General features: G+C 34.1%; 1 protein-coding gene across 1 annotated transcript in view; it reads right to left on the bottom strand.

The window, feature by feature from the left end:
* DYNC2H1 (dynein cytoplasmic 2 heavy chain 1) overlaps window positions 1-26520 on the bottom strand; it is a 369596-nt gene that overhangs the window by 265300 nt on the left and 77776 nt on the right. Inside the window, exons 37-47 of the mRNA XM_024768920.1 lie at window positions 21115-21314; window positions 20020-20284; window positions 18503-18710; window positions 15999-16128; window positions 13045-13200; window positions 11141-11400; window positions 10055-10301; window positions 8409-8560; window positions 7062-7206; window positions 4981-5083; window positions 4267-4434 (exon numbers count right to left, since the gene is read on the bottom strand). Coding sequence (XP_024624688.1) covers window positions 4267-4434; window positions 4981-5083; window positions 7062-7206; window positions 8409-8560; window positions 10055-10301; window positions 11141-11400; window positions 13045-13200; window positions 15999-16128; window positions 18503-18710; window positions 20020-20284; window positions 21115-21314 — 2034 coding nt within the window. The remainder of the gene's footprint in view (window positions 1-4266; window positions 4435-4980; window positions 5084-7061; window positions 7207-8408; window positions 8561-10054; window positions 10302-11140; window positions 11401-13044; window positions 13201-15998; window positions 16129-18502; window positions 18711-20019; window positions 20285-21114; window positions 21315-26520) is intronic.

Genomic DNA, 26520 nt, shown 5'->3' with positions numbered 1-26520 from the left:
TTTTTTTTTTTTCAGTACGCCGGCCTCTCACTGCTGTGGCCTCTCCCATTGTGGAGCATGGGCTCCGGACGCGCAGGCTCAGCGGCCATGGCTCACGGGCCCAGCCGCTCTGTGGCATGTGTTATCCCTTATATTTTTATTTTCACTGGGATCCAAATTCAGCCTATTATGCTTTAATTCTAAATACTCCCCTGGAATTATTTAATCTTATTCTGTGGATTAGATTATCAACTATCTAAATATACACCAAAAACCGATTCACTACGTATCTCTAGGCAAGTCTCCCAGCTCTAGTCTAGTCCCATATTTCAAATTGCTTAATGACATATAACTCATGCATTCATTCATTAAACACTTATCTATCACAGACCTGTATTTAAACATCGTTCTTCCTGTTAGAGATAAGTAATGAATAAGACAAACATAATTTCTGCCCTCACAGAACTGATAAAATTTATGTAAGTTCCCAAAAGACACTCAAAAAGCTTGTAAACATTCAAACACATGCATAAAACTGAACTCATTATCTTCATGTCTCATCATTTCTCAGCTGGACTATTGCAGCATCCTCTTACCTCATATCCCTGCTACAAGCCTTTACCCCATCAAATATATCCTCACTGCTACTAGAGTAACAAACACAAAAACAAAATCTGATAGTACCACTGCACTCCAATATCACATATAGCTTCCCACTGCCTTAAAAAAAACACTTTTCCTAATCAAGGTCCTTTGCAATTTGGCTTCAATTTGGCTCCACTGACTGCTTGAATCTCTTATCTCCCTCTGTACTCCAATATATACCCCAGTTTTCTCAAACCTTTGATTCTTTGCATATGTTTTTTCCTTTATCTGGAATGCCCTTCCCCTCTTCTTCACTTAATTGTATCTAAAGATACAGTTTGATTTCCTGTAATTGCTCCAAAAAATTAAAGTCTTAGGTGTTAATCTAACAAAATACCTTATAGGACTTATGCTGAAAACTATACAACACTGATGAAAAAAAGCAAAGAGTATCTAAATAAATGGACAAATATATTATGTTCATGGATTGGAAAAATCAACATAATAAAGAGGTCAATTCTTCCCAAACCAATACACAGAACTAATACAATTCCTACCAAATCTCAGCAACATTGTTTATATATACAAGATTATTCTAAAATTTATATGGAAAGGCAAATAGCTAAAACAATTTTAAAGAAGAAGGAATCAATCGAATTTTAAGACTTATTATACAGCTATAGCAATCAACTCAGTGTGGTACTGGCAGAAGGACATATACATCAATGGAACAGAATCAGGAACCCAGAAACAGAGTTACACAATTAAGTTTTGACTAATGTGCAAAAGCAATTCAAGGCAGAAGGGTAGCCTATTCAACAAGTGGTGCTGGAACAAGTGGACAACCATAGGCAAAGAAATGAACCGTGACCTAAGTCTCACTCTTTACACAGAAATTCACTCAAAATGGACCACTGACTTAAAACATAAAACTATAAAATATTTAGGAAAAAAAGGTGGAGAAAATCTTCAAAATCTAGGACTAGACAGAGTTCTTAAACTTGACACCAAAAAATCCTTAAAAAGAAAAATTAATAAACTGAGCTTCATAAAATTAAAACCTTTTTTAATCTGTGAAAGACTCTATTAAGAAGATGAAAAGACAAGCTACACAGTGGGAGAATATATTTGCTAACCACATATGTGACAAAAGAATAGTATCTAAAATACAGAAAGAACTCTAAAAACTCAATATTAAAAAAAATCCAATTAGAAAATGGGCAAAAGACACAAAGAGACATTTCACTGAAGAGGACAGACAGAAGACAATTAATCATATGAAAAGATGTTCAACTTCATTAGCTGTCAGCAAGATGCAAAATAAAACCAATATGACATATCAGTACACACTTATCAGAATGGCTAAAATAAGAAAATACTGACAACACCCAATGCTGGCACAGATGTGGAACACCTGGATCACTCGTAAATTGCTGATGGAAATGTAAACTGAAATACAGCTACTCTAGACAACAGTATGGCAGGTTTTTTTTTTTGAACTAAGCATACAAGTACCATTCAACCCTGCAACTGCACTCCTGAGCATTTATCTCAGAGAAACAAAAATCTCCACACAAAAACCTGCACATAAATGCCTACAGCAGCTTTCCTCTTAATAGCCAAAAACTGAAAACAACTCAGATGCCCTTCCACAAGTAAATGGTGAAAGAAATGGTAGCATGTCTAAATATAATACCTACTCAGCAATAAAAAGGAACAAACTACTGAAACACTCAAGAACCTGCATATATCTCCAGAGAATTATTCTGATTGAAAATAAGATTGTTGAAATGACAAAATTGAACACAGAAAAGATGGGTGGTTTCCAGGGGATGGAAGAGGAGTTGATCCATTTTAACTGTATCAATGTCAATATCCTGGTTGTGATATTATACTATTTTTGCCAGAGTTGAAAGAAAACAAGTAAAAAGTACATGTGCTCTCTGTTAGTTCTTACAACTGTACGTGAATCTACAATTATCTCAAAATAAAAAATTTCAAAGTAACTTCCTCAAAAAGGAATTAGTCTCTACTCTTCTACACACCTAATATCCAACATTTATCCCAAATATATTCAGAAAAGTTATATTAATTGTAAAACACTTCATGCTCTATTGTATTTACCAGTTTAACCATCTATTTGCATAAATCTTTGTGGCACCTAAACATATTAGCAATAGTTATCATTGTAAGCAAGGACTTTCACATCTGTATCTGCCATTAGATTACAAGTTTCTTAAGCACAAGAATGTATCTAGTTTATTTTTCAGTATCCAAAATTAAATTTTTAATTTTGGATACTTAAAATTTTTAAGCAACCAAAATTTTTCTTAATAATTTTTCTTAATATTCTACTATGTGAAAATCATATTTGCCTGGATCTAACATATATCAATCAAGCCTGTATTTTTTTTTAAATGCAACCCTTCATTAAAAAGTAAAATACTGAGAAAAAAATATTATTGAGTCCTACACAGGAGACTCTAAAAGATACCAAATTCTAGAGAATTTAGATAAGACACTGATACTATCTAATGCCCAAAGGATATGTCACTTTCTTTGCAAGATGAGACACTATTAACTCAATTTTTAGACTGAGAAACATGGCAGCATTTTAGAACAAGAGCCTCTCCATGCTAAGCCATGAAAACTACACGCCACAATGACATAAAACCTCACTCAAAATCAAGCCAATTTTGAACTATTAACAGGCTTCTCTCAGCATTTCTTCCTGTCTTAGGTTCCTTTGAACTTATTTCCTGATTCTAAAACTCAAGCAGCACCTAGAAAATTCCTTCTATCAATCTTAGTATCCTTTTCACCTTCAAGACTCCCCTTGGCTTACGTCATTATGACCCTGGAACCAATATCAAATCTAGAAAGATACAACATAATGTATTATATGAAATATTTTTGAAGGCTTGCCTTACACTCTAATAGAATAGAAATTCATTTTGTAGCTTGAAAGCAGTTTTATTAGGAAAGAGTTCCATATTACAGTCATCTTCTGTCAAAGGCCTTTTCAACATGTTGATTTTCATTTTATATGCATCACTCCCACAGCATTTCATAATGTAAATCGGTCATTAAGCAGTAATAGTTGCAAATGCAACATAGCTCCTTTGACTGGTGCTATGCTTTGTTTATCATAATGGGTGAAGCTGATAAGAGGGTACATAAGAAGTTCTGTGCTAATGACGTTATGAGTAGTGACAGGAATGAGTCACTTTCTCAAGCGAAAGTTCATTATAATCAAATATGGATTTTCACTATGATCTTTAAATATCACACATATACGGCTATTTTTATTAGTAAAAGTCCTTCAGGAAATACAGTTTTGAATTGCAAATGTTAAACATTACGGTCTGAACAACCGTTTCCAAGAAAACAATTATCGTCATCATATTTTGTTTGGAACATAATTATTGAAATCTAGCAAAGAAGACAGAGCAGCCTCTTACGGTAAAAACATTAAAATTATCCAAAGTTTTAGCGTTTTTGTTGTAATTAATTTTACTGAAGTATAGTTGATTTAAAATGCTGTGTTAATTTCTACTCTACAGCAAAGTGATTCAGTAATACATATATAAATTATCCAAAGTTTTCATTTGTTTAGATATATGAAATCATGCTATCAGTAAGAAAAAAATTGGAAGTGCTCATAACTTTTATATATTTACATAAACTCTGTAACTATATTACCTGCCATATTGTCTAGTACATCTGAGCCCCAGTCTCCTTGAAACACTGATGTTAAAATACTGTCAAATAAATGAAGTTCCTTTGCACCAACAATTTTGTCACGAAATAAGCGCCGCGCTTCATATGCTACAATTTCTAATACGTAAGCTAGAGGATGGTTTGAGGATCCTAAAAAAGGCAAAATTTTCTTTAATTATAATAAAATTCAAATGATTTAAAAATGGTCTGTTTCAACATAATATTAGAAAGAAATAGAGAATGAGAATCTACATACCATTATTTTGGCGTCAGATAAATAGAATAAAGGGAAAAAGAGTTAAAATTCATTTTGTTAATGAGTTGGTAAACTTTTTTGATTCTTTAAAGGATTAAACTCTATTAGTTGTTCAATAAAAATATCAATCCCCAAGAGCATATTAAACATGCTTTGGCTACAAAGGATAACAATTACATTTTTTTCCAAATCAAGTTTTAATAGTGACAATCATACTTTAGGAGAGGAAGCATAATAAAATATCATAAGTTTAATATCATGTTTAAATTTAATATTAACATTTTAATTTTTAAAATACTATAATTACAATACTCATTTATCTATTACAAATATAATATACATATACAGCATAAACACACACACACACACACACACACACACACACAATATGATATTCTAAAGGGAGATAAGTGATTTGAAATCATAAAAGCAAAACTTACCTCCTTCTAAATCATATCTGAATAAGCCAAGAACCCACTGGGTAAGGATGCAAGGAGTAAAGAAATAGTGGCTATAATCATCAACTGTAAATTTGGCCCGCACCTGAAAAAAATATAGTAAATGATCTGTCTACTCTCTTAAATATATAATCATGCTATAAATTTTTCAGTCACCTTAAATTCATAGGAATGTCAATTTCTACCAGTGGCTGGAACTGTATTTCAATATTACTTATTTCCTCAGTTATCTTGTATTCTACATTTTATGCATTTAAAAACAGTATCTAAGAGAGGTTGTTCATAAACTTCAACAAACTGCCAAAGGTTGTCCATGGAAAAAAATAAAATGAAAGGTTAAAAAGCCCTGCTAAAGAAAGGAATTCAAGGAAAGCTAACCTAAATTTTATAAAATGGTAGTTATAATTCCAAGGTGCTCATGGGTGTAAGACAGACCCATTTTATAATGGTGGGACCCACAGAGCTATCTTGTGTTCAAGAAATCATTAAACTTTTAACAAATCAAAGTGCCACAATTCAACATATAACCAACGAGAGAAGAGCCTCTTCCTTCCTCTCTACGGATGGAGCTATTGCTCTTACTCTGGCCTTGACTGCCTAACATTTGAATTAATTTAGAAAAACATAGCTTTATTTTTCCCCACTTCTACTCCAATACTATAAAAAGCATCCTCCACAAACATTTCCATAACTTTCACATGCTATTCCCTTTACCCAAGAAGACCCTCTTTGACCTCCAGCCACTTTGTGAATTTCTCTTTATTTTTCAAACCTTAGACCACATTTCATCTCCTCTTAAAATTTACAATAGCCAGGACATGGAAGCAACCTAAGTGTCCATCGACAGATGAATGGAAAAAGAAGATGTGGCACAAATATACAATGGAATATTACTCAGCCATAAAAAGAAACGAAATTGAGTTATTTGTAGTGAGGTGGATGGACCTAGAGTCTGTCATACAGAGTGAAGCAAGTCAGAAAGAGAAAAACAAATACTGTATGCTAACACATATATATGGAATCCTAAAAAAAAAAAAAGGTTCTTAAGAACCTAGGGGCAGGACAGGAATAAAGATGCAGACCTAGAGAATGGACTTGAGAACATGGGGAGGGGGAAGGGTAAGCTGGGACGAAGTGAGAGAGTGGCATGGACATATATACACTGCCAAATGTAAAATAGCTAGTGGGAAGCAGCTGCATAGCACAGGGAGATCAGCTCAGTGCTCTGTGACCACCTAAAGGGGTGGGATAGGGAGGGTGGGAGGGAGATGCAAGAGAGAGGAGATATGGGGATATATGTATATGTATAGCTGATTCACTTTGTTATAAAGCAGAAACTAACACACCATTGTAAAGCAATTATATACTCCAATAAAGATGTTAAAAAAAAATCTACTACACACAACAAAGCTATTCACTCCCTCTTCCATGCTATCTCTGTAACTGGTGCATATTGTTATTGATAGACTTACTACCCTGCGTTAATAGTTTATTTATATGATCAGGTTCTTCATTAGACTGTGCATTTCTAGGGAATAGTGACTCAGTCATCTTTGTATCCCTAGGACTAGCACTGGAAAGAGAAGGTACTCAATAAATATCTTCTGCATCCTTAACGCCTATTTTCATGTATCACCCCACTTTATCAGAATATTTTAGACATTTCCTCACAGATAAAAGGAAAGAAATAAACATCAAGAACTACTCTCGGGTTTGAAGCCTGAAAGACAGAAACTGATAGAAGTCAGGAGAAAGATCTAGTTTTGGAAAGAAGATGAACCCCACTGTAAATAAACTAAATTTGAAATCAAAGCAGAATGACCATCTACTCACTGATTTATTCATTCAATACTTTTTGGGTGTCTATTAGAAACTATGCCAGAAGATACAATAATGAATAACACACACACAAACATCTATCCTCACAGAGTCACTCTCCAGTAGAAAAGTATAATAAACGACAGGAAAAGAAAGCCTGAGCATCAACACAAATCAGGATTAAAGGTAGCCCTTTGGGAGTAATACCAATAGATATGAAAACTACAATGTAAGTGAATATATACCTGTTCATACACTTGTACCATAGATCCTGCTAAGAGATAAATTTTTGATGAAGAACCCCAAATAGTATGATTCTTCAGATTTTTATGTAGAACTGGTTTCAGATATGCTCCATAAATTGTCTGTAATTGCTCTCTTTCTGGGTAACTAAAAAAAAGCATATAAGAAGTTGAAATAAATCAACATTCTAAACTACTATATCTTTTAAGATTTTTTTAGATGTGGACCATATTTGAAGTCTTTATTGAACTTGTTACAATATTGCTTCTGTTTTATGTTTTGGTTTTTTGGCCACGAGGCATGTGGGATCTTAGCTCCCTGACCAGGGATCGAACCTGCACCCCCTGCATTGGAAGGCGAACTCTTAACCACTGGACCACCAGGGAAGTCCCCTAAATTATTATTTTAATGTTAAGTTATAGCAATGGTTTTCAAACTGTGTGGTTTTCAAATTGTAAGGCCTAAATACCTCCAAGGTTTACTCAACGGCTAAGGCCAGGCTCACAGACCCTATTGTTACTTCAACTAAATCAGATCCCTAATTATCTGTTTTCAAATACTAAGGATTCTAACAGAGGATTCCAATGAAATTACTTAAAAACATAATTGTTTAAAAGACCACTGCTCTTTAGAAAGGGCCAAAGGAAAATTCTGCTTAAGAAAAAGTATTTTGAATTAAGTATAATCTGTACAAAGATCAGTAATCCACCTTAGAACTACAGAAGTAGAAAACAACAAATAAAATCAACCTGTTTCTCCCTAAGCAAAATCTATTTCAGTACAGCTTAATTGGTTGCTGTAACATTTCTAAAAGAAGAATATTAATAGACGGGGGCAGTTTAGCATGAAAACACAAAAACAAGATTTTGTAAGGCAAAATAGAGGACCTAGCGTCATAAAATTCGAGTCCATGTAACAATTATGGACCATGGAGATGGATGGGTATGTTATGATTAATATTATAAGCCACTAAATGACCTAACTCTACTTTGTTAAAATTTAAATTCTCTTTTTAGTTATCTACATAAAATTTGATTGTATTTTTGCTTTAAATAACCCATAAAACATTTAAATCTAAAACTCACCGTTCAGGTTCCTGAGATTGACATTTAGAGACAATACAAAGCAGTTGTTTTGTTTCTAATATATAACAAGCATTGATTAAAGCCTTCATCACCCTAAATTACTGCCTACAGTTTAGGAAGGATAGGAAAAAACTAACATCAGAGCTTAAGTTTGACTATTTTTATATTCTACATTTTGAAGTAATATCATTAATATATACCTTTCATAAAATGCAATGTATGTCTCCCTAAGTCAAAAAAATCTTTTAATACAATGATACGTACTCTACAGCACAAAGACGAACAATAGAAGTAAATCTGGTAGTAAGCTTATGTCTTCCCAGTCTTCCTCCAGCTGACACAGAAGCCACAATTTGAATATTTTCTAAACCAACCCATTCCAAATTTTCATCATAAAATCCTTGATATGTCAATACCTATTTGAAAATAAATATATTTAAGCGTTTTATGCTTAAGATTTTCTAATCATGATATATTTTGCATAAAATTCAATTGTTTCCAAATGCAATCATCAACAGAGGTTTATGGTTACTAGGAAATGGGGGGAAGACAAACTGGGAGATTGGGATCAACATATACACACTACTATGTATAAAATAGATAACTAATAAGGACCTACTGTATAGCACAGGGAACTCTACTCAATACTCTATAATGACCTATATGGGAAAAGAATCTAAAAAAGAGTAGATATATGTATAGGTATATCTGATTCACTTTGCTGTACAGCAGAAACTAACACAACATTGTAAATCAACTAAACTCCAATAAAAATTTTGTTTTTAATTTTAAAGACCCTGTGTTCAATTAATGTTAGCTGAATTATCCTCATTTTTAAAATGCTTTTCAAGTAAATGTTAAAATACAGGTGATAGTATAAATCTACCAACAATTATCAAAAAAAAAAAAAGAAAAAGCGGGCTTCCCTGGTGGCGCAGCGGTTGAGAGTCCGCCTGCCGATGCAGGGGACGCGGGTTCGTGTCCCTTTCCGGGAAGATCCCACATGCTGCGGAGCAGCTGGGCCCGTGAGCGATGGCCGCTGGGCCTGCGCCCCCTGGCCGAAGCCTGTGCTCCGCAACGGGAGAGGGCACAGCGGTGAGAGGCCCACGTACGGCCAGAAAAAAAAAGTGAAAGAGGGCTTCCCTGGTGGCGCAGCGGTTGAGAGTCCGCCTGCCGATGCAGGGGACGCGGGTTCGTGTCCCTTTCCGGGAAGATCCCACATGCTGCGGAGCAGCTGGGCCCGTGAGCCATGGCCGCTGGGCCTGCGCCCCCTGTCCGAAGCCTGTGCTCCGCAACGGGAGAGGCCACAGCGGTGAGAGGCCCACGTATGGCCAGAAAAAAAAAGTGAAAGAAATCAGGAGAAATATAAGGATAATATTTTTTCTATAAATATTTTATTATATTCTTCAGTTATATAGAAAAGCAAAATGTGAACCAAAATGAGTATATTAAGCTCTAATTTAGAATTTAGAGTTTCTAATGTGATGTAAATCACATAAAGAAAAAAAATCTTCCACAGTGACTGAAGCATGACTGAGGAAGTCTAACTGCTCTCAGAAGAATGCATACCTAAAAGAATGAAGCAAAAACTTCCCCAGCTCCAGCACCATCCCCAGCTTCTGCTTTTCTCCATTTTTTAGGAATAAAGGGTAGGTAAATGGTGTAGGGCAAAGGTTGTTTTTACTGTTTCTGTCATATATCATCTTGATGTAATACTAATCTTTAGATGGAGGAAGATCAAAGAAAGTAGCCCTGGAGCAAGTGTGAGATGCTTCAAGAGTTTAATTTCCATGACACATGCTAGATAAAACTAGCCCTAAAAAGGAAAGCAGATTTTCTATCTACAAGAAAAGTTAATGAAATTAAATTGTTTCCAATTATATCAAAACACTTCAAGTGATAAGACCCACCTGCTGCAGGAAAGCTACCAAAGTACTGGTCCCCCATTTATCAAGCTTGGGTAGGTTGATATCTTTTAAGTACAGAACAAGTCTCTCACAGTCTTTTGGTCTATACACTCGACCAGTATTAGTACTGATTACCATGCAAGTCTGGCTCAGTTTCTGCAGGAGATGCCGAGAAGTAGTTTGCGCACTACAGTGAACTGTAGCAATTTGAGTGGACCGGAGTTGGGAAAAGGCATACCTGAGCAGCATCCTGAGAAAGATATAAAACATTTGACTTCACAAATGCAACCAATAAAATACTTTCTATATTCAATACAAAATTTCTATTTTTAAATATTTTAGTTTCTAAATTACGTATGATGTTTAAGGGAAAAGTGGTAAAAATAGATATGGTTTCTATAACTATCCATAGCTATGAAGGTAAGCTTTCTAATTTTTAGACTGGAAAAAGAATTAATTCATATTTTAAGGCATTCTTGGGACTCTTTCAGCAAAAAAAAAAAAAATAGATCACAGTTCACAGAAATAATTCAGTTTGAAAAAGTACACATAAAAAGTATTGCTTCCCCACAGTTGAAGGAAAGATTTTAAAATATTAAGTTCTCCAAGTTAAAAAAAATTACTATGACTTTACAGAATTGTTTAATTATTACTAGAAATGTGAAAATAATAATCCATATTTCCTTTATTTCCAAAAAACTACACTCAGGAGGCACTAAAAATAGGTTGAATTCCACTGAATTAAAAGCTATTTTTAAATAGCTAACTTCAAGATTCATTTTTTATAACTACAGCATATAGTAGTTTGCGAGTACACCAGGTATTCATTTTTTATGATTGTACGCAGATTCTTTTTAAGAGTATCTTCTTCTAATTCCACTGGAAAACACATAACTCGGCAGAAAAAAGGACATATTTTTCTCTGTAGTCATATTATCTTTACAAGTAGTGACAATAAAGAGTCCTTCATGAAAATGTAAATGCTACTTTAACCAAAAAAAAGGTAACAAAAGCTGTTAAATCATTTTAAAACAGGAGAGAAGCATAAATCCACAATATGCACCTCGATTAACATTTTTCTCCTCTTACCCTTTGCCACATCCTTCTGGTCCGACAAGAACAAATGGCTGTTTAGTATCAGAACTTAACCAAGGTTTGAAATAATCTAGACCTCGTTGCATGTCAGGAGTCTGAATGACTGGAAGAGTTTGGCTATTACTGAAATCATCAGCAGACAAGTTTTCTGGCTTCTTCAGCACATAAGATGCTAATCGTCCTCTACTCGAGTCATAGTAGGTGTCCATTGGTTTGTGAGGGTCCGGAGGAGATTCTCGTGCCCAATTAAAAACCTTAAGAGGAAAAAGTTGTGATAGGTTTTCATATACAGTGCTCCAAACAGAGTATGTGAAATTTTAATTCTTTAAAGTAAATGCTCCAAAGAGAATCATCTTACTTTAAAAATAAAAAAGTTCACATGCACTAAACTTACCTAATATCCTTAATAATTATAGTAACATTTTATCTGAAATATTACTCTCTGAATGATCATTTAAGCAAATAAAAGTCATCTGGTTCACACATATGTTGTATAAATATATTCAACTTTTAATTGAATTCTTATGAACACTAAATTACAAATTGTACAATGTAGGACTCCTAGAACTTTCATTTCCAGTACATTTTGGTACTGAACATTCCACTGTCACCACCACTGCTCTCAACTTGTTCTTTCTTACACAAAAAACTGTTATCTGCACAGATACACAGCAGAGAGTTAGCCCCTAATGCCACTCTTCAACAGCTTTATTCTAAACTTTGGCCATAAAATGTCTGCTTAAAAGCAGCATATAATATGACATTGAGTGGTAGCAATGAGAAGCATCTGGTAACAGAGGCAACAGAACAGCCATGGAAAGAAAAACAGAACAAGAAAGCAATAAATGGTGATATCAATGAAACAAAGTGATAAAAATGCAGAACATAATGTTGGAGCCAACCCAAAGGAATATGTGTTCAAGTATATCAACAGAGGCCAATAGGAAGAAATTCCTTAATATGTAGAATTTAGTTTTATAAACGTGGCTGAAATATACCTTTGCATTTAATAAAGAAAAGATTTATAATGATTACTCCATCCAAGCATTCCTAACTGCTAAAACTCTTCTGGTTAAAAAAAAATGATTAAAAATATGTTATTTTAAGATTAAAAATGAATAATTATATTTATTTACATAGCTAAGTATCAAAAATATCTAACAAAAAAGGTATAGTCAGAACTTTAGCCTATTAAATATTATTTTATAAAATTTTAATATCATAAAATAACACAAACTAGTTCAATCAAAGGAGAAAATAAGTATACATGTACCTATGTACTTATACAGACAGTCCTCAACTTACAATGGCTCGACTTAAAGATTTTTCAAGTTTACAATAGGGCGAAAGTGATATGCATTCAGCAAACACCGTACTTTGAATTTTGATCTTTTCCCAGGCTAGCAATAATGTGGTAAGATACCTTCCTGTGATGCTGGGCAGTGGCAGTGAGTGGCAGCAAACTGCAGCTCGGGCAGTCAGCCACAAAATCACCAGGGTAAACAACTGATATGCTTACAACCATACTATTTTTCACTTTCTGTATAACAGTCAAGAAATTACATTCTATTTGACACTTTATTATAAAATAGGCTTTGTGTTAGAGGATTTTGCCCAAGTGTAGTCTAATGTACGTGTTCTGAATACTTTAAGACAGGCTAGACTAAGTTATGATATTTGATAGGTTAGGTGTAGTAAATGCATTTTCGGCTTAGGATATTTTCAACTTATGATGGGTTTATCTGGATGTAGCTCCATCATAATTCGAGGAAGATCTGTATATAAATGCATTATTATTGTATTAAATGCATAATTTTAAAAATTTAAAGTTCTATACCAAGGATCAATGAAAATTGACAAAAAATGTTGACTAAACATAGGCTTTAAACGTGTATTACCTCTTTGGTGAATTCCAGACGTGACTTCATGTTCAGATTTCCACCCAGCCCCCTTATGAGATTAATAATAAATTGATCATGATCTCTGCATCCATGGAGATGTGATAAACCATTCATCACAGTCCCAACCAAACTTGTTTCTACCACATAGTCATTCTGTTGATTGAAATCCATGTTACAGACAAAAGGTAAATATTAACCAGTAAATTAGAACCATACACAGATTAATGTTTACTTATCTTTTCAAGGATCATCTTTAAATTAATCCCCCTACTCAAGTTATAGAACGTTTAGATTTCAATTTATATATATAAACTTTGAAAATAAAAAGTAATCATAAAAACACAATTGTGTATTTCTAGCTGAAAGTGCTGGATTCCTCAAATAGATACACTGTTTGTTTACTTCCTAAACCTGAAGAATATTTAAAAAAATAAGGTAAATCAATGAGCATTGGTCTAAAAGTAATAGTCCCTCATTTCCTCTTGCCGATAGAAAAGAAGCTAGAGGCAAGGGCTAGATTAATGGCTCTGGACAAGAAAGAAAAGTAAAAGCAGGCTTAAAAACAATTTGGAACTTTTTCTCTACACAGAATTTTAAAATGAAACTTTTGGACTCTGGTGGTGTAGATGATTTTGATCTGTGGGCCTCTGGGGCCCTGTGTAACTGCCAGGGAGTTAGAAGGGGAAAGCGTTCTCATTCTTTCTCTAAGTATTTGCTGAGAACAAATTATGCATTAGGATCTGTATGTGGTGCTAGGTATTTTTTTAAAAAGGTGAATTAAACAGAGCAATTGTCTTAATGGAAGTCAAGTCTAGTAGAGGAGATGGTTAATACATTGTGGCAGAAGCTATAAAGCAGAGGAAGAGTGTATTCTGAGAACGGATAACTCAGATTGCAGACTCAAGGTCTCTTTGAAAAAGGTGACATTTAAGCTAACATTAAAAGAATGAGATCTATCTGACATGCAGAGAACACAGCCTATGCAATGGTAAGCCACCGGCGTAGTTAAGGAATTAAAAGACGCTTATGCCTGAGTAAGCAAAGGAAGAGCGGTTCAAGTCAGAAAGGTAGGCAAGGGCCAGGATATGTGCAATTGTACAGGCCGTGGTAAGGAGTGCAAATTTTATTTTCAGTGCCTTTAAACGTTAAGAGAATAAAACGACCCAATTTACATTTTTTTAAAAAAGCACTCTGCCTGCATAATAAATATTTTTCAAGAATTGAGAAATAGGTGGAAAAATGGGAAAAAGGGAGGAGATGAGTAGAAATCCAATGGCTTAGGCCATACTAAGAGTTCTAGGCTTTAAAGGCAAGATAAAGGAAACCTACATATTTTCTTCTAGATTGCCTGATTTGCTAAATACAAGAAAGTAAAGCTCTAGTTATAAATAAAATCAGCACTTGACTAGAGCATTCATTATAGTATATCTCTCAGAATCTGAACATGGTGAACAAAGCACAGAATAAAGAAAAGAAGGAACACTCAACACATTAAAAAAATTTCAAAAAATAACAGGGAACTGACCTCAGAACAGAATTAGTTTATTTTCTAACTGAATCTTTGATATCCACTCTATGGTTTAACAGTCTTATCCTGTTATCATTTCTATAGTCATAAACCCCTTTTTTTCAATACATTCTATCTAGTATTATATTTCTCATTCTAACACTAACAGCATGCAAGTAGATGACCTCAAGGTATTTGCACTGGAGAGCCCTGTTAGGCTCTGTATGTTTTATATTAATGAAGTAACAACACACCTATTGAACAGGTGCTACAAACATAGGCAACAGGTGTTTAATTAAGCTCATATACTCTGATTCACTACTCTGTTATTAACAAACTTTGGTTCTGGGGATACAACAAGGACTATAACAGGCTTAGTCCTTGCCCTCAAGGTGCTTATAGTTGAATGAAAGCAATTATAATATAGTTGAAGGACACAGTACATTGCTGCAGAAGCACAAAGAGGTAGACAGCTCAGTCATACTGAGGGCTGGTGAGAGTGGTTCTTCCCTGAAGTCTCCAGGAAAACCTATCTCATTTGCATCATTTCCTCCCAAATCCCTACTCCTCCATCATTCATCCTTAAAAAAAAAGTTTAGAAAACTAACGTGAGATTGCCATTTCTCTACGTGATTTGTTCAACCCCAAGTACTGACCTCTAAATCAAGTTCAGATTAATAATCGGACACTTAAAAAAAAAATCCTCATTGCTATTTATTTCCTCTATTTTTATATGTTCATGTTTTTTATAAAAGCAATGACATAAAAGAAAAACCAAGAAAATTTGAAAAAATCATGCAGATACATGAAAATTGTCTTCTTTGCACGCTAAACTTCTATTCATGCTTCAAATTCCTTTTTTAAAATTCTCCTAGAAGGCAGCAATACTCTCTTCATCCTGTTATACTGTGATTATCTTTTTACATGTCATTTTCCTCCATGAGACAAACCCTTCGCAGGGATAGTGATTGTCCTGTTAATGTTCACCTCACAAAGTCTTGTCTAGGGCGTCTATCAGATATTCAATAAATTTTTGTTGAATAAACAAATGTTTTAATAATGTTATAAATAACTCACCATTCTTTCTCTCTTTAGTATTAACTTGTCATTATTTTTAGCATGACATATATGCAGATATTTACTGACACAGTAAAATGTGACAGCAAGATGGGTTTGCTAGTAAAGCTTAGAAAGGCATTCCAATGTTCAAGATTTTTAGGCAAGCAGTGCAAGCTATCGTGGATGGAAGAATTAAAGTGTTTTAAGACTAACACAATAAAAAGTTATACCATGAAATACAGTGGGACAGCAATGAAGACATCTACCCCTCACTCCATCCTCATATTCTGTCAGAGCTCTTATACTAAAAAGCAGTTAAATGTAAGCAACACTCAATCATTATACTTCTTGCCTAAATAATTATGAAATATTATAATTATCTTACCTGCTTTAGAACCCATTGTAAAGCCTTTTCAAAATAATCCCCAATCCAGTTTTCAAGATTATTTCTATATTTAGGAGGCTGGTTCCTCAACCAAGATTTTATCAGAGAATTAAGATCCGTCTCTTCATCACTGAAACACATTAACAAACATGTAAGAAACTATTTAGAAAGAAATTGTGAATTTACTTTCAAAATAAATTTCTGCTCCAATAAACATTCTACACATGTACTCTATCTGCTAGTATGTAAGAATTCACTTTACTTCCGTATATGTATGTGTGTATATATTACTTCTACATATATATACATATTGTGTGTATACATTACTTCTACATATATACATACATACAGGTATATATATATTATATGTATGTCATTTTCTATAAAATAAAGCAAATAAATGTCATCTATATCATTATAAGTATAGATTAAAGAAGAATTACACAACTACAAGTTAGCCAAAAAGTGGTCTAAACCCTTCCTATCCAAAGTGTGGTCTACAGAATCCCAAGTCCCATCCCAGACTTAATGAAGCAAAATCTTCACTTTAACAATATCTCTGGGTGATTCAAATGCACATTAAACTTCAAGTTGCACTGCATCTTAATGCAGATCTTTAAAAGTACTTTTGCTTTTTCTCTGTCCCCAAAAAAGTCAAACACCTAAATTCCCATGCCACTACTGAAACTAGAAGATCATCCTAAAGTAAAATATAATTTTTTTAGCAAATCATTTAATTATATGAGTAACAACCAATGATTGAAATTAAACATAATATAGACATCTTATTCAAAATTATATGTTGCATATTTATAAAAATTATAGTAAAAACAACTCATAATTAATAATTTTAGAAGTTACAAGGGCTCACAATTTTATCATTTTTCCCATCTTCTACCAGTGTTTCATAGCAACACGAGTAAATACTGAGTCCCTGAGTTTCTCCTCCCATATTTCTATCCAGTTTAATAAGCAAAAGAAAAAATGAAAAGATCAAAGGTAAATATTTAAATTACATTTGATAAGCTCAAAACAGACAAAGCAAAGATGCTAAACTCCTTCAGAATAAAGACTTTGTTGTCACAGTATCTCCTCAGTGCCCACGGCAACTACGTCTTGGTTTGTCTAAGACAATCTTGATTTATATCAGTTATCGCAGCATAATTAATAGCATTCTCTTTCATTATTAAAAGGTCTTCATTTGGCCTATTGCATAGCAAGTGCAAATATCTGCTGAAGAAATGAATAAAACCTAAAACTAAGGTACAATCTAATCAAAAGGCAACTAAAAATAATTAATATGTTTTTGTATTTTACATGAAATCATATATATTCATTATGCCTCTCACAAACAATATCTGGTTCACCAACAATGTTCAAATCCTCTACAGCAACATGCAGCTATACAGGCATATTGCTCTACAATATGGCATTCTACTTACCCCTTATTTCATTTATATTCTAGCTTATAATTGCTGTTATATTTATATTATCTCCTTTGTGAACGTATGTTCCATAAAGACAAGCTCTTCATAAATATAAGCCCTTCATAACTGTTAGCTTTACTCCTTTCTTGCTGTCTCTCCTAAAATGCCTAACTTAACATCATATAGGTAATGGGCATTCAATAAATATTTTAAAAGTTAGTGATAAACTTCCCTTTTATCCTATTTTTCTCACAAGATTATAAGAATATATTGAATAAATAAGATAAATTGTGTGAGATACTGCTATAAAAGCTATAAACCCAATGCTGTATTATTTTTTAAATAATTAATACCTCAAAATATTAATTGGGAGTTTATGGCTAGTTTAATATAAATGTTTCCTATAATACTATCAAAGAAGTAAGCAATTAAATAATTTTGGAAACAATCTGAATGAACTTGATAACCCTACCATGTGTCATATAACATCGAAAATGGTTTCAAATGATTATAAAAGAGTAGAGAACTTTATATAGACAGATAAATATCAAATTCTAAAACATAAATTCAAAAGGTAAAAGAAAACTTTCTAATTACTCATTTTGGGCAGAAACTGGCTCAAATATCCATGTTTTAGTATGTGACTACTGTATATGAAATCTAAAATCAGTTTGTTATTTATTTTTGCTCTTCAAGCCTCTTCCAAATACACTGAAGAAAGAAAATATTAAGTAAAGAGGTTTCCAATTTGTAAAACTTCTCTGAACTCAATCATAATATTTAAATAAAAGTTATAGAAAAAAGAAGAAAACAAATTAAATACTTGCTGTTTCATTTAAGTAAACAAAAAATAATTATTTAGTAATTGTGATACAACTACACTGCTGAAATAATTCAACTGCAATAAACAGGAACTCTCTGAATGAATTAAAACCTAACAAACAAACAAAAAGAAGTTAATAAGAATGAGGAAAACAAATATTCACACATTACCCATACATTATTTATTTCACTTAGCTGTAAAACCAAAATAATAATTGAAGAATATTCTAATACAGTGTATGCAAATGCTCTCACCTAAGAAAGATCATTCCCATTCTAGATATTGTGGCTGGTGAGGCACAACTTAAATCATGAGTTTCAAATACAAAGTTAACATTTGGGCCAAACTGAATCCTTTCTCCACTGGGCATAGTGAGTAGTCGATTATCATCCAGAACAGAATTCAGAGATTCTATCCATTCAGGGTCAATATCACCATCACAGATTATCCATGAGCTGACATCTATTTTCAAACAAAAAAAGTAGAGATAAAAATAAATGCAATGATAATAATTAAAAATAAAGAATAAAAGAATTATCACTTATTCTTTAGAAGTAATTTCCATATTATTTTATACTTCTGAAGCCAAATATAAAGAACAAAAAGTTGAACAAGTTGAAATTTTTCATGTGAATTAACACAATACAAATGTGTGGAGAACCCATGGGCAATCCTGGCTCAGCTGGTCAGAGACCCAGTTATATACTCTGTAATAAGGCTCTATTGATCTATGAACATACAGAACTGGATTCTCAGTAAAAGAAAACATGGTTTGCAAGACCTAGGTATTTCTATTTCCACAAGCTTGTGAGATATTCCTTAGACTTTTGTCTTCTACCATGTCATTAGAATGTACGAATGCTTGCTATGTAATAGCACTTTTAGAAAATATGAGAAACCTACTCCTTAGTGTCCTACATGAGAACTAAAAAATACACCACCATCAAATTTCTTTGATATATAAAAAGGTGACTTCAGAGGGGAGAAGCAGTGAACAAGTTGTGTACACAAGTCTTTCCAAAACAAACTGTTTTTAATATATATTTCCTAAGACAAAAGTGGTTTCAAGTTGTTCTTGGACCTTTGAAACAATTCAAAGAAGAAAATATCCCCCATAAAAGTGTGAGAAACAAATACAGGTATATCTGGTTTTTATTTAGTGTGATAATATCAACTACATTGAAAATGAAGACACTATACACTGAAAATTCCTTCCAATGTCTTAAGACATTCTAAACCTTTCATTCACTGGCTTAGAAAAACAACTATTAATTAAATTATGATCTAACAAAAAGTAGGGAGTCTGACCAAGAATTCTGTTAAACACCAAGCCAAAAAATTTAGACCAGAAAGTCTACTATTTTATGACTCAAATTTTCAAAATTATTGAAAGCACTGTATTCAAACTGATAAGTTCAGACACACATACCAATTTTAATCCTAAATAAAAACTTGTTATCTCGCTTATTTATGAGGTATTATAATATCAGTTCAGCAATCAAAGATATTATGTTTATTCAGTAGATTAATCTAGCTGTAAACTATGTTTCACCCAGATTACTCTGAGTTTCTATTATAATAAAAGTTGCTATGGAATAACAGGTAAAAATGATAGCATGTCTTCAGCCCTCCAAAGTAAAATATCAAAGTAGATCACTATACAGCAGTTTATGGTCATGTATAAGAATTGAAAAGGATAGCATTATAGACAACCTCTATCATCCTCTAAAAATTATTAAATAAATCAATAAATCACACAATAGAGACCAACCTTGAGGTTCTCGAACTACTTGGCGAGCACTATTTGTCAAAACACCATCAGACCATTCCCTTGTATCCATGTCAATATGGCCTAATAGTTGATGTCTAGGCATAGCTTTGGGATTCATGGTATATTGTTTTACCACTTTGCCAATTTTACAAAGTGCTGCCCTTAACATTCTCCAAAGAGTTGATTTTCCAGCACCACTTGGACCAACAATAACAACTCCCATCCTCTGGCGTAATTGTTCATACAATTCTAAAGCCTTCTTGATCTAGTAGAAAAGAAACATGTTCATATATGATTTATAGTGTACAATCAAACACAGTTCTACTCTCATTCGACAACAGTTGTTCTATTTCAAACATAAATTAAGACTTTTATTTCTTCAGTGGAAGATAAAGCCTTAAATAAAAGAATTACTAAACAAATCTGAATATATTTACAACATGATCTTTAAATTCATATTTCTTTAAAAAAAAGAAGTATGCTTTACAAGTTGACAATACAATATGTTCACTATTGTCTTCACTCACTCATTCATTCAAATAAAATATACTAAATATTTTATTCACTTTGTTAATTCATTCATTCATTTATACCGTCTCTCTCCAAAAAAAAAACCTGAGGAAAAAGTATTCATTTTGAACATGTATTTGTGCTACATAAAAAGACCTACGAAAGTGAAGTTCTCCTAAGAAATTGTCAAAGTTAAACTAAATCATAGATAATCAACTATCAAAGACACATATGATGGATCTATTACATGCCAGGCTCCGTAACAGGCACTAGGAATAAAATGGTAAAACAGACATGGATCCCACCTTTCATGGAGACTACTATCTGGTGGGGGAGAATCAAATATTAATATTAATATTAATCAAGTGTGCAACTAAACATTAAATATGTATATACAACAAAGGTAAGGAAAGCACATAGCAAGGGGACCTAATTTGGACTTGAAAATTAGGGAAGGCTTTCATGAGTGAGTAAGATTTAAGTTGAAAGATGAAAGATAAGTTGAAAGATAAAAGATAAAGATAGTTAATAAAGAATTAACTAGGAGAAAGGATCAATATATTATGAAGTATTCTTGACAGTTACCTGATTGGATATGATTTCATAGTTGGCCTCCTCAAAGACTTGCTTTAATGCAGCATTCAGTTCATCATATTCTACTTCTTTAAAGTCAATTCCAGGAAACACATCTTTAATCAGTGCATCAAACCGAGTGCAATCAGCAAATGTAAACTTTGACATTGTATTAAGCCTCAGTGCTTGTACCACAATGTGACTTTCATTAACTAGAGAAAAAGTTTCATTTTAAAATTATTAGTTATGAATCTAATGACTACAAAAAGTCTTTACGTGCCTTGATATGCATTATTATTAATTAAATGATGCACTAGAATTTAGTAACATTTAAAGACATATGCTATCATGTGAATTGGCAAGCTTACTTAACTATCTTTTAACTGCTGAAAAACAAGTATTACTGAGTTTTGGACTATTTTTCATAGAATTTGAATCCCAGGGTACCCAGACTTGAATTAATAATAAAAATCATTAACACATTTCTTTGCATAGTACTTTACCATTCTGATGTAATCCTTATAACAACTGTATAGAGTAAGGAAGTATTTCTATTATTATTCCAATTTTACACATGAGACCATTAAGTCTCTAAGGGTTTAAATGACTTATCTGAGAGAGCTCAGCATTAAGTATTATAGGTGGGATTTAATTCCAGATTTAGGTATCTTTCCAAATATACCAGCATATTTGCCTCGCAGAGATTTTTATCCTAAAACTAAAAACTAACAAACTGAGCAAAACTCTTTGATCAGTGTTGCTCAAAACTGGTTCATAAATCTATTCTTAAACCAAATGTAAATACTAATATCGCCAGATTCTTATTTTTTCAAGGATATTAGCTATTAATTGACCAGACACCTATATAAAGGCAAGAAACTATTTTTAGTATGCTATTTCTCTATAATTGTTTAATATTTCTATCTTTAAATATATATAAAGAGGCTTGGCTGCACTAGAGTTTATTTAAAGCACTGAACTCATAAGTAAGCCATCTTTATTTACTACAGGTATGGTTTATATATTTCATGAAAATCACCAGAGATAGACAACTGAAAAATGGTAATCTAAGTACTTCAACAAATACCTTATCTGCCCTGGTATATGCCAACCTAATAAAAAAGCTGTAGTTTCCTTTTTTAAGATGTATATTTTGATCATTTAAAGTCCAAATAGGTAATTTCACGTAGTCTTCTTTCTTATATTATCTTATTTTCATGGTGATTTAACTTAAATTTGGATAGCAACCTAGAGGCTGAATATTCAGCCTTTCATGAAGGCAAACATCAATTGGTGGGGGTAATAACTTACTTTATATAAATGGGGAAAAAAAGTGGCAAAGTATAAAAAAATATGCATAAGTCCATACTGATCTGAATAAATACATCATGGAAAAGAAGAGACAAATCTTCTTTACGGAAGAGTTTCAAATTATATAAGCAGATACTACCCCCCCAAGAGGTGGAGCTTAATCCTTGCCTCCCCACTTTCAAGGTGAGCTAGATTTAGTAACTGGCTTCCAAAGAAGAGAGTCGGGAAAGGGGAAAATAACTACAGTAGAGAAACCTGGAAAACATTAACATAAGTAATGAAGGTGAACATCACCAGTGATGTCAAATAGTTATTATGTACCCACTAAAATGAATTAAAAAGGGCATTCCACCTCTGCAGTATTTTTTTCCAAATGTTCACAACTCAATTAAATCATGAGTTAAATATCAAAAAAAAAACCCAGACTGAGGAAGAGTCTATGTGATATCTGACTAGGACCCTGTCAGGGTCATGAATACAAAAACAGACTGAGAAACTGTCACTGAGCAGAGGAGACTTAAGGAGACATGACAACTTAATACAACATGGCACCCTAGATTCAATCTTGGAACAGAAAGAGGACATTAATGATAAAGCAGGTGAAATCCAAATAAAGTCTGGAACTTAGTTAATAGTAATGTACCAGCCTCAGTTTCCCAGTTTTGACAAATGTACCACAGCAAATAAGAGGGAAACGATGGAAATGCTAACTTCGCAACTTTACTGTAATAAATCTAAAATTATCCTTTGCTCCAAGGTACTTTTGGGACTTCCCTGATGGTCCAGTGGATAAGACTCCACACTCCCCAACACAGGAGGCCTGAGATCATTCTCTGGTCGGGGAACTAGATTCCACATGGATGCCACAACTAAGAGTTCACATGCCACAACTAAGAAGCCCGCATGCCAAAATGAAGAAGCCAACATGCCGCAACTAAAGAGCCCACAGGCCACAACGAAAAGATCCCGCGTGCCATAATGAAGATCCTGCGTGCTGCAACTAAGACCCAGAGCAGCTTCAATAAATTAATTAATCTAAAAAAAGGTATTTTTATAATCTTAAAATATTTCTTTAAAAGGGTAATTTTGGAGCCTGAACCAAGATGGGGGAGTAGAAGGACACGCTCTCACTCCCTCTAGCGAGAACATGAGAATCACAACTAACTGCTGAACAGTCATCAACAGGAAGACACTGGAACTCACCAAAAAAGATACCCCATATGCAAAGACAAAGGAAAAGCCACAATGAGACGGTACGAGGGGCACAATCACAGTAAAATCAAATCCCATAACTGCTGGGTGGGTGACTCACAGACCGGAGAACACTTACCACAGAAGTCCACCCACTGGAGCCAAGGTTCTGAGCCCAACGTCAGGCTTCCAAACCAGGGGGTCTGCCAATGGGAGGAGGAATTCCTAGAGAATCAGACATTGAAGGCTAGCGAGATTTGACGGCATGACTCTGACAGGACTGGGGGAAACAGAGACTCCACTCTTGGAGGGCACACACAAAGTAGTGTGCACATCGGGACCAAGGGGAAGGAGCAGTGACCACAGGAGAGACTAAACCAGACCTACCTGCTAGTGTTGGAGGGTATCCTGCAGAGGTGGGGGGTGGCTGTGGCTCACCGTGAGGACAACACTGGCAGCAGAAGTTCTGGGAAATACTCCTTGGTGTGAGCCCTCCCAGAGGCCGCCATTAGCCTCACCAAAGAGCCTGCAGGTTCCAGTGTTGGCTGGCCTCAGGCCAAACAACCAACAGGGTGGAAACCCAGCCCCACCCATCAGCAGACAAGTGGATTAAAGTTTTACTGAGCTCTGCCCACCAGAGCAACAGCCAGCTCTACCCACCACCACTCCCTCCCATCAGGAAACTTGCACAAGACTCTTAGATAGCCTCAACCAGCAGAGGGTAGACAGCAAAAGCAAGAACTACAATCCTGCAGCCTGTGGAACAAAAACCACATTCACAAAAAAATAGACAAGATGAAAAGGCAGAGGGCTATGTACCAGATGAAGGAACAAGATAAAATCCAAGAAAAACAACTAAATGAAGTGGAAATAGGCAACCTTCCAAAAAAAGAATTCAGAATAATGATAGTGAAGATGATCCAGGACCTCAGAAAAAGAATGGAGGCAAAGATTGAGAAGATGCAAGAAATGTTTAACAAAGACCTAAAAGAATTAAAGAACAAACAAAGAGATTGAAAAATACAATAACTGAAATGAAAAATACACTAGAAGGAATCAATAGCAGAATAACTGAGGCAGAAGAACGGATAAGTGAACTGGAAGACAGAATGGTGGAATTCACTGCCACAGAACAGAATAAAGAAAAAAGAATGAAAAGAAATGAAAACAGCCTAAGAGACCTCTGGCACAAGATTAAACACAACTTTCACACTATAGGGGTCCCACAAGGAGAAGAGAGAGAGAAAGGAGCCGAGAAAATATATGAAGAGATTATAGTCAAAAACTTCCCTAACATGGGAAAGGAAATAGCCACCCAAGTCCAGGAAGCACAGAGAGTCCCATACAGGATAAACCCAAGGAGCAACACGCCAAGACACATAAAAATCAAATTGGCAAAAATTAAAGACAAAGAAAAATTACTGAAAGCAGCAAGGGAAAAATGACAAATAACATACAAGGGAACTCCCATAAGGTTAACAGCTGATTTCTCAGCAGAAACTCTACAAGCTAGAAGGGACTGACAGGACATATTTAAAGTGATGAAGGGGAAGAACCTACAACCAAGATTACTCTACCAGCAAGAATCTCAGTCAGATTTGATAGAAAAATGAAAAGCTTTACAGACAAGCAAAAGCTAAGAGAATTCAGCACCACCAGACCAACTCTACAATGAATGCTAAAGGAACTTCTCTAAGTGGGAAACACAAGAGAAGAAAAGGACCTACAAAAACAAACCCAAAACAATTAAGAAAATAGTCATAGGAACATACATATCGATAATTACCTTAAACATGAATGGATTAAATGCTCCAACCAAAAGACACAGGCTTGCTGAATGGATACAAAAACAAGACCCATATATATGCTGTCTACAAGAGACACACTTCAGACCTAGGGACACATACAGACTGAAAGTGGGGGATGGAAAAAGGTACTCCATGCAAATGGAAATCAAAAGAAAGCTGGAGTAGCAATATTCATATCAGATAAAATAGACTATAAAATAAAGAATGTTACAAGAGACAAGGAAGGACACTACATAATGATCAAGGGATGAATCCAAGAAGAAGCGATAACAATTATAAATATATATGCACACAACATAGGAGCACCTCAATACATAAGGCAACTGCTAACAGCTATAAAAGAGGAAATCGAGAGTAACACAATAAGAGTGGGGGACATTAACCGCTCACTTACACCAATGGACAGATCATCCAAAGTGAAAATAAATAAGGAAACAGAAGCTTTAAATGACACAATAGACCAGAGAGATTTAACTGATATTTATAGGACATTCCGTCCTAAAACAGCAGATTACACTTTCTTCTCAAGTGCACATGGAACATTCTGCAGGATATATCACATCTTGGGTCACAAATCAAGCCTCAGTAAATTTAAGAAAACTGAAATCATATCAAGCATCTTTTCTGACCACAATGCTATAAGATCAGAAATGAATTACAGGGAAAAAAACATAAAAAACACAAACACATGGAGGGTAAACAATATATTACTAAATAACCAGGAGATCACAGAAGAAATCAAAGAGGAAATCAAAAAATACTTAGAGACAAATGACAATGAAAACACAACGATCTAAAACCTATGGGATGCAGCAAAAGCAGTTTAAGAGGGAAGTTTATAGCTATACCAGCCTACATCAAGAAACAACAAACATCTCAAATAAACAATCTAACCTTACACCTAAAGTAACTAGAGAAAGAAGAACAAACAAAACCCAAAGTTAGCAGAAGGAAAGAAAGCATAAAGATCAGAGCAGAAATAAATGAAATAGAAAGAAAGACAACAATGACAACAATAGCAAAGATCAACAAAACTAAAAGCTGGTTCTTTGAGAAGATAAAGAAAATTGATAAACCATTAGCCAGACTCATCAAGAAAAAGAGGGAG

This window comes from Neophocaena asiaeorientalis, unplaced genomic scaffold (genome assembly GCF_003031525.2).
Source record: "Neophocaena asiaeorientalis asiaeorientalis breed wild unplaced genomic scaffold, Neophocaena_asiaeorientalis_V1.1 scaffold151, whole genome shotgun sequence".
In the NCBI taxonomy this organism is placed as follows: domain Eukaryota; kingdom Metazoa; phylum Chordata; class Mammalia; order Artiodactyla; family Phocoenidae; genus Neophocaena; species Neophocaena asiaeorientalis.
Note: the sequence above shows the minus strand (reverse complement) of the source record. Positions and strands in the feature narration are given on the sequence as shown.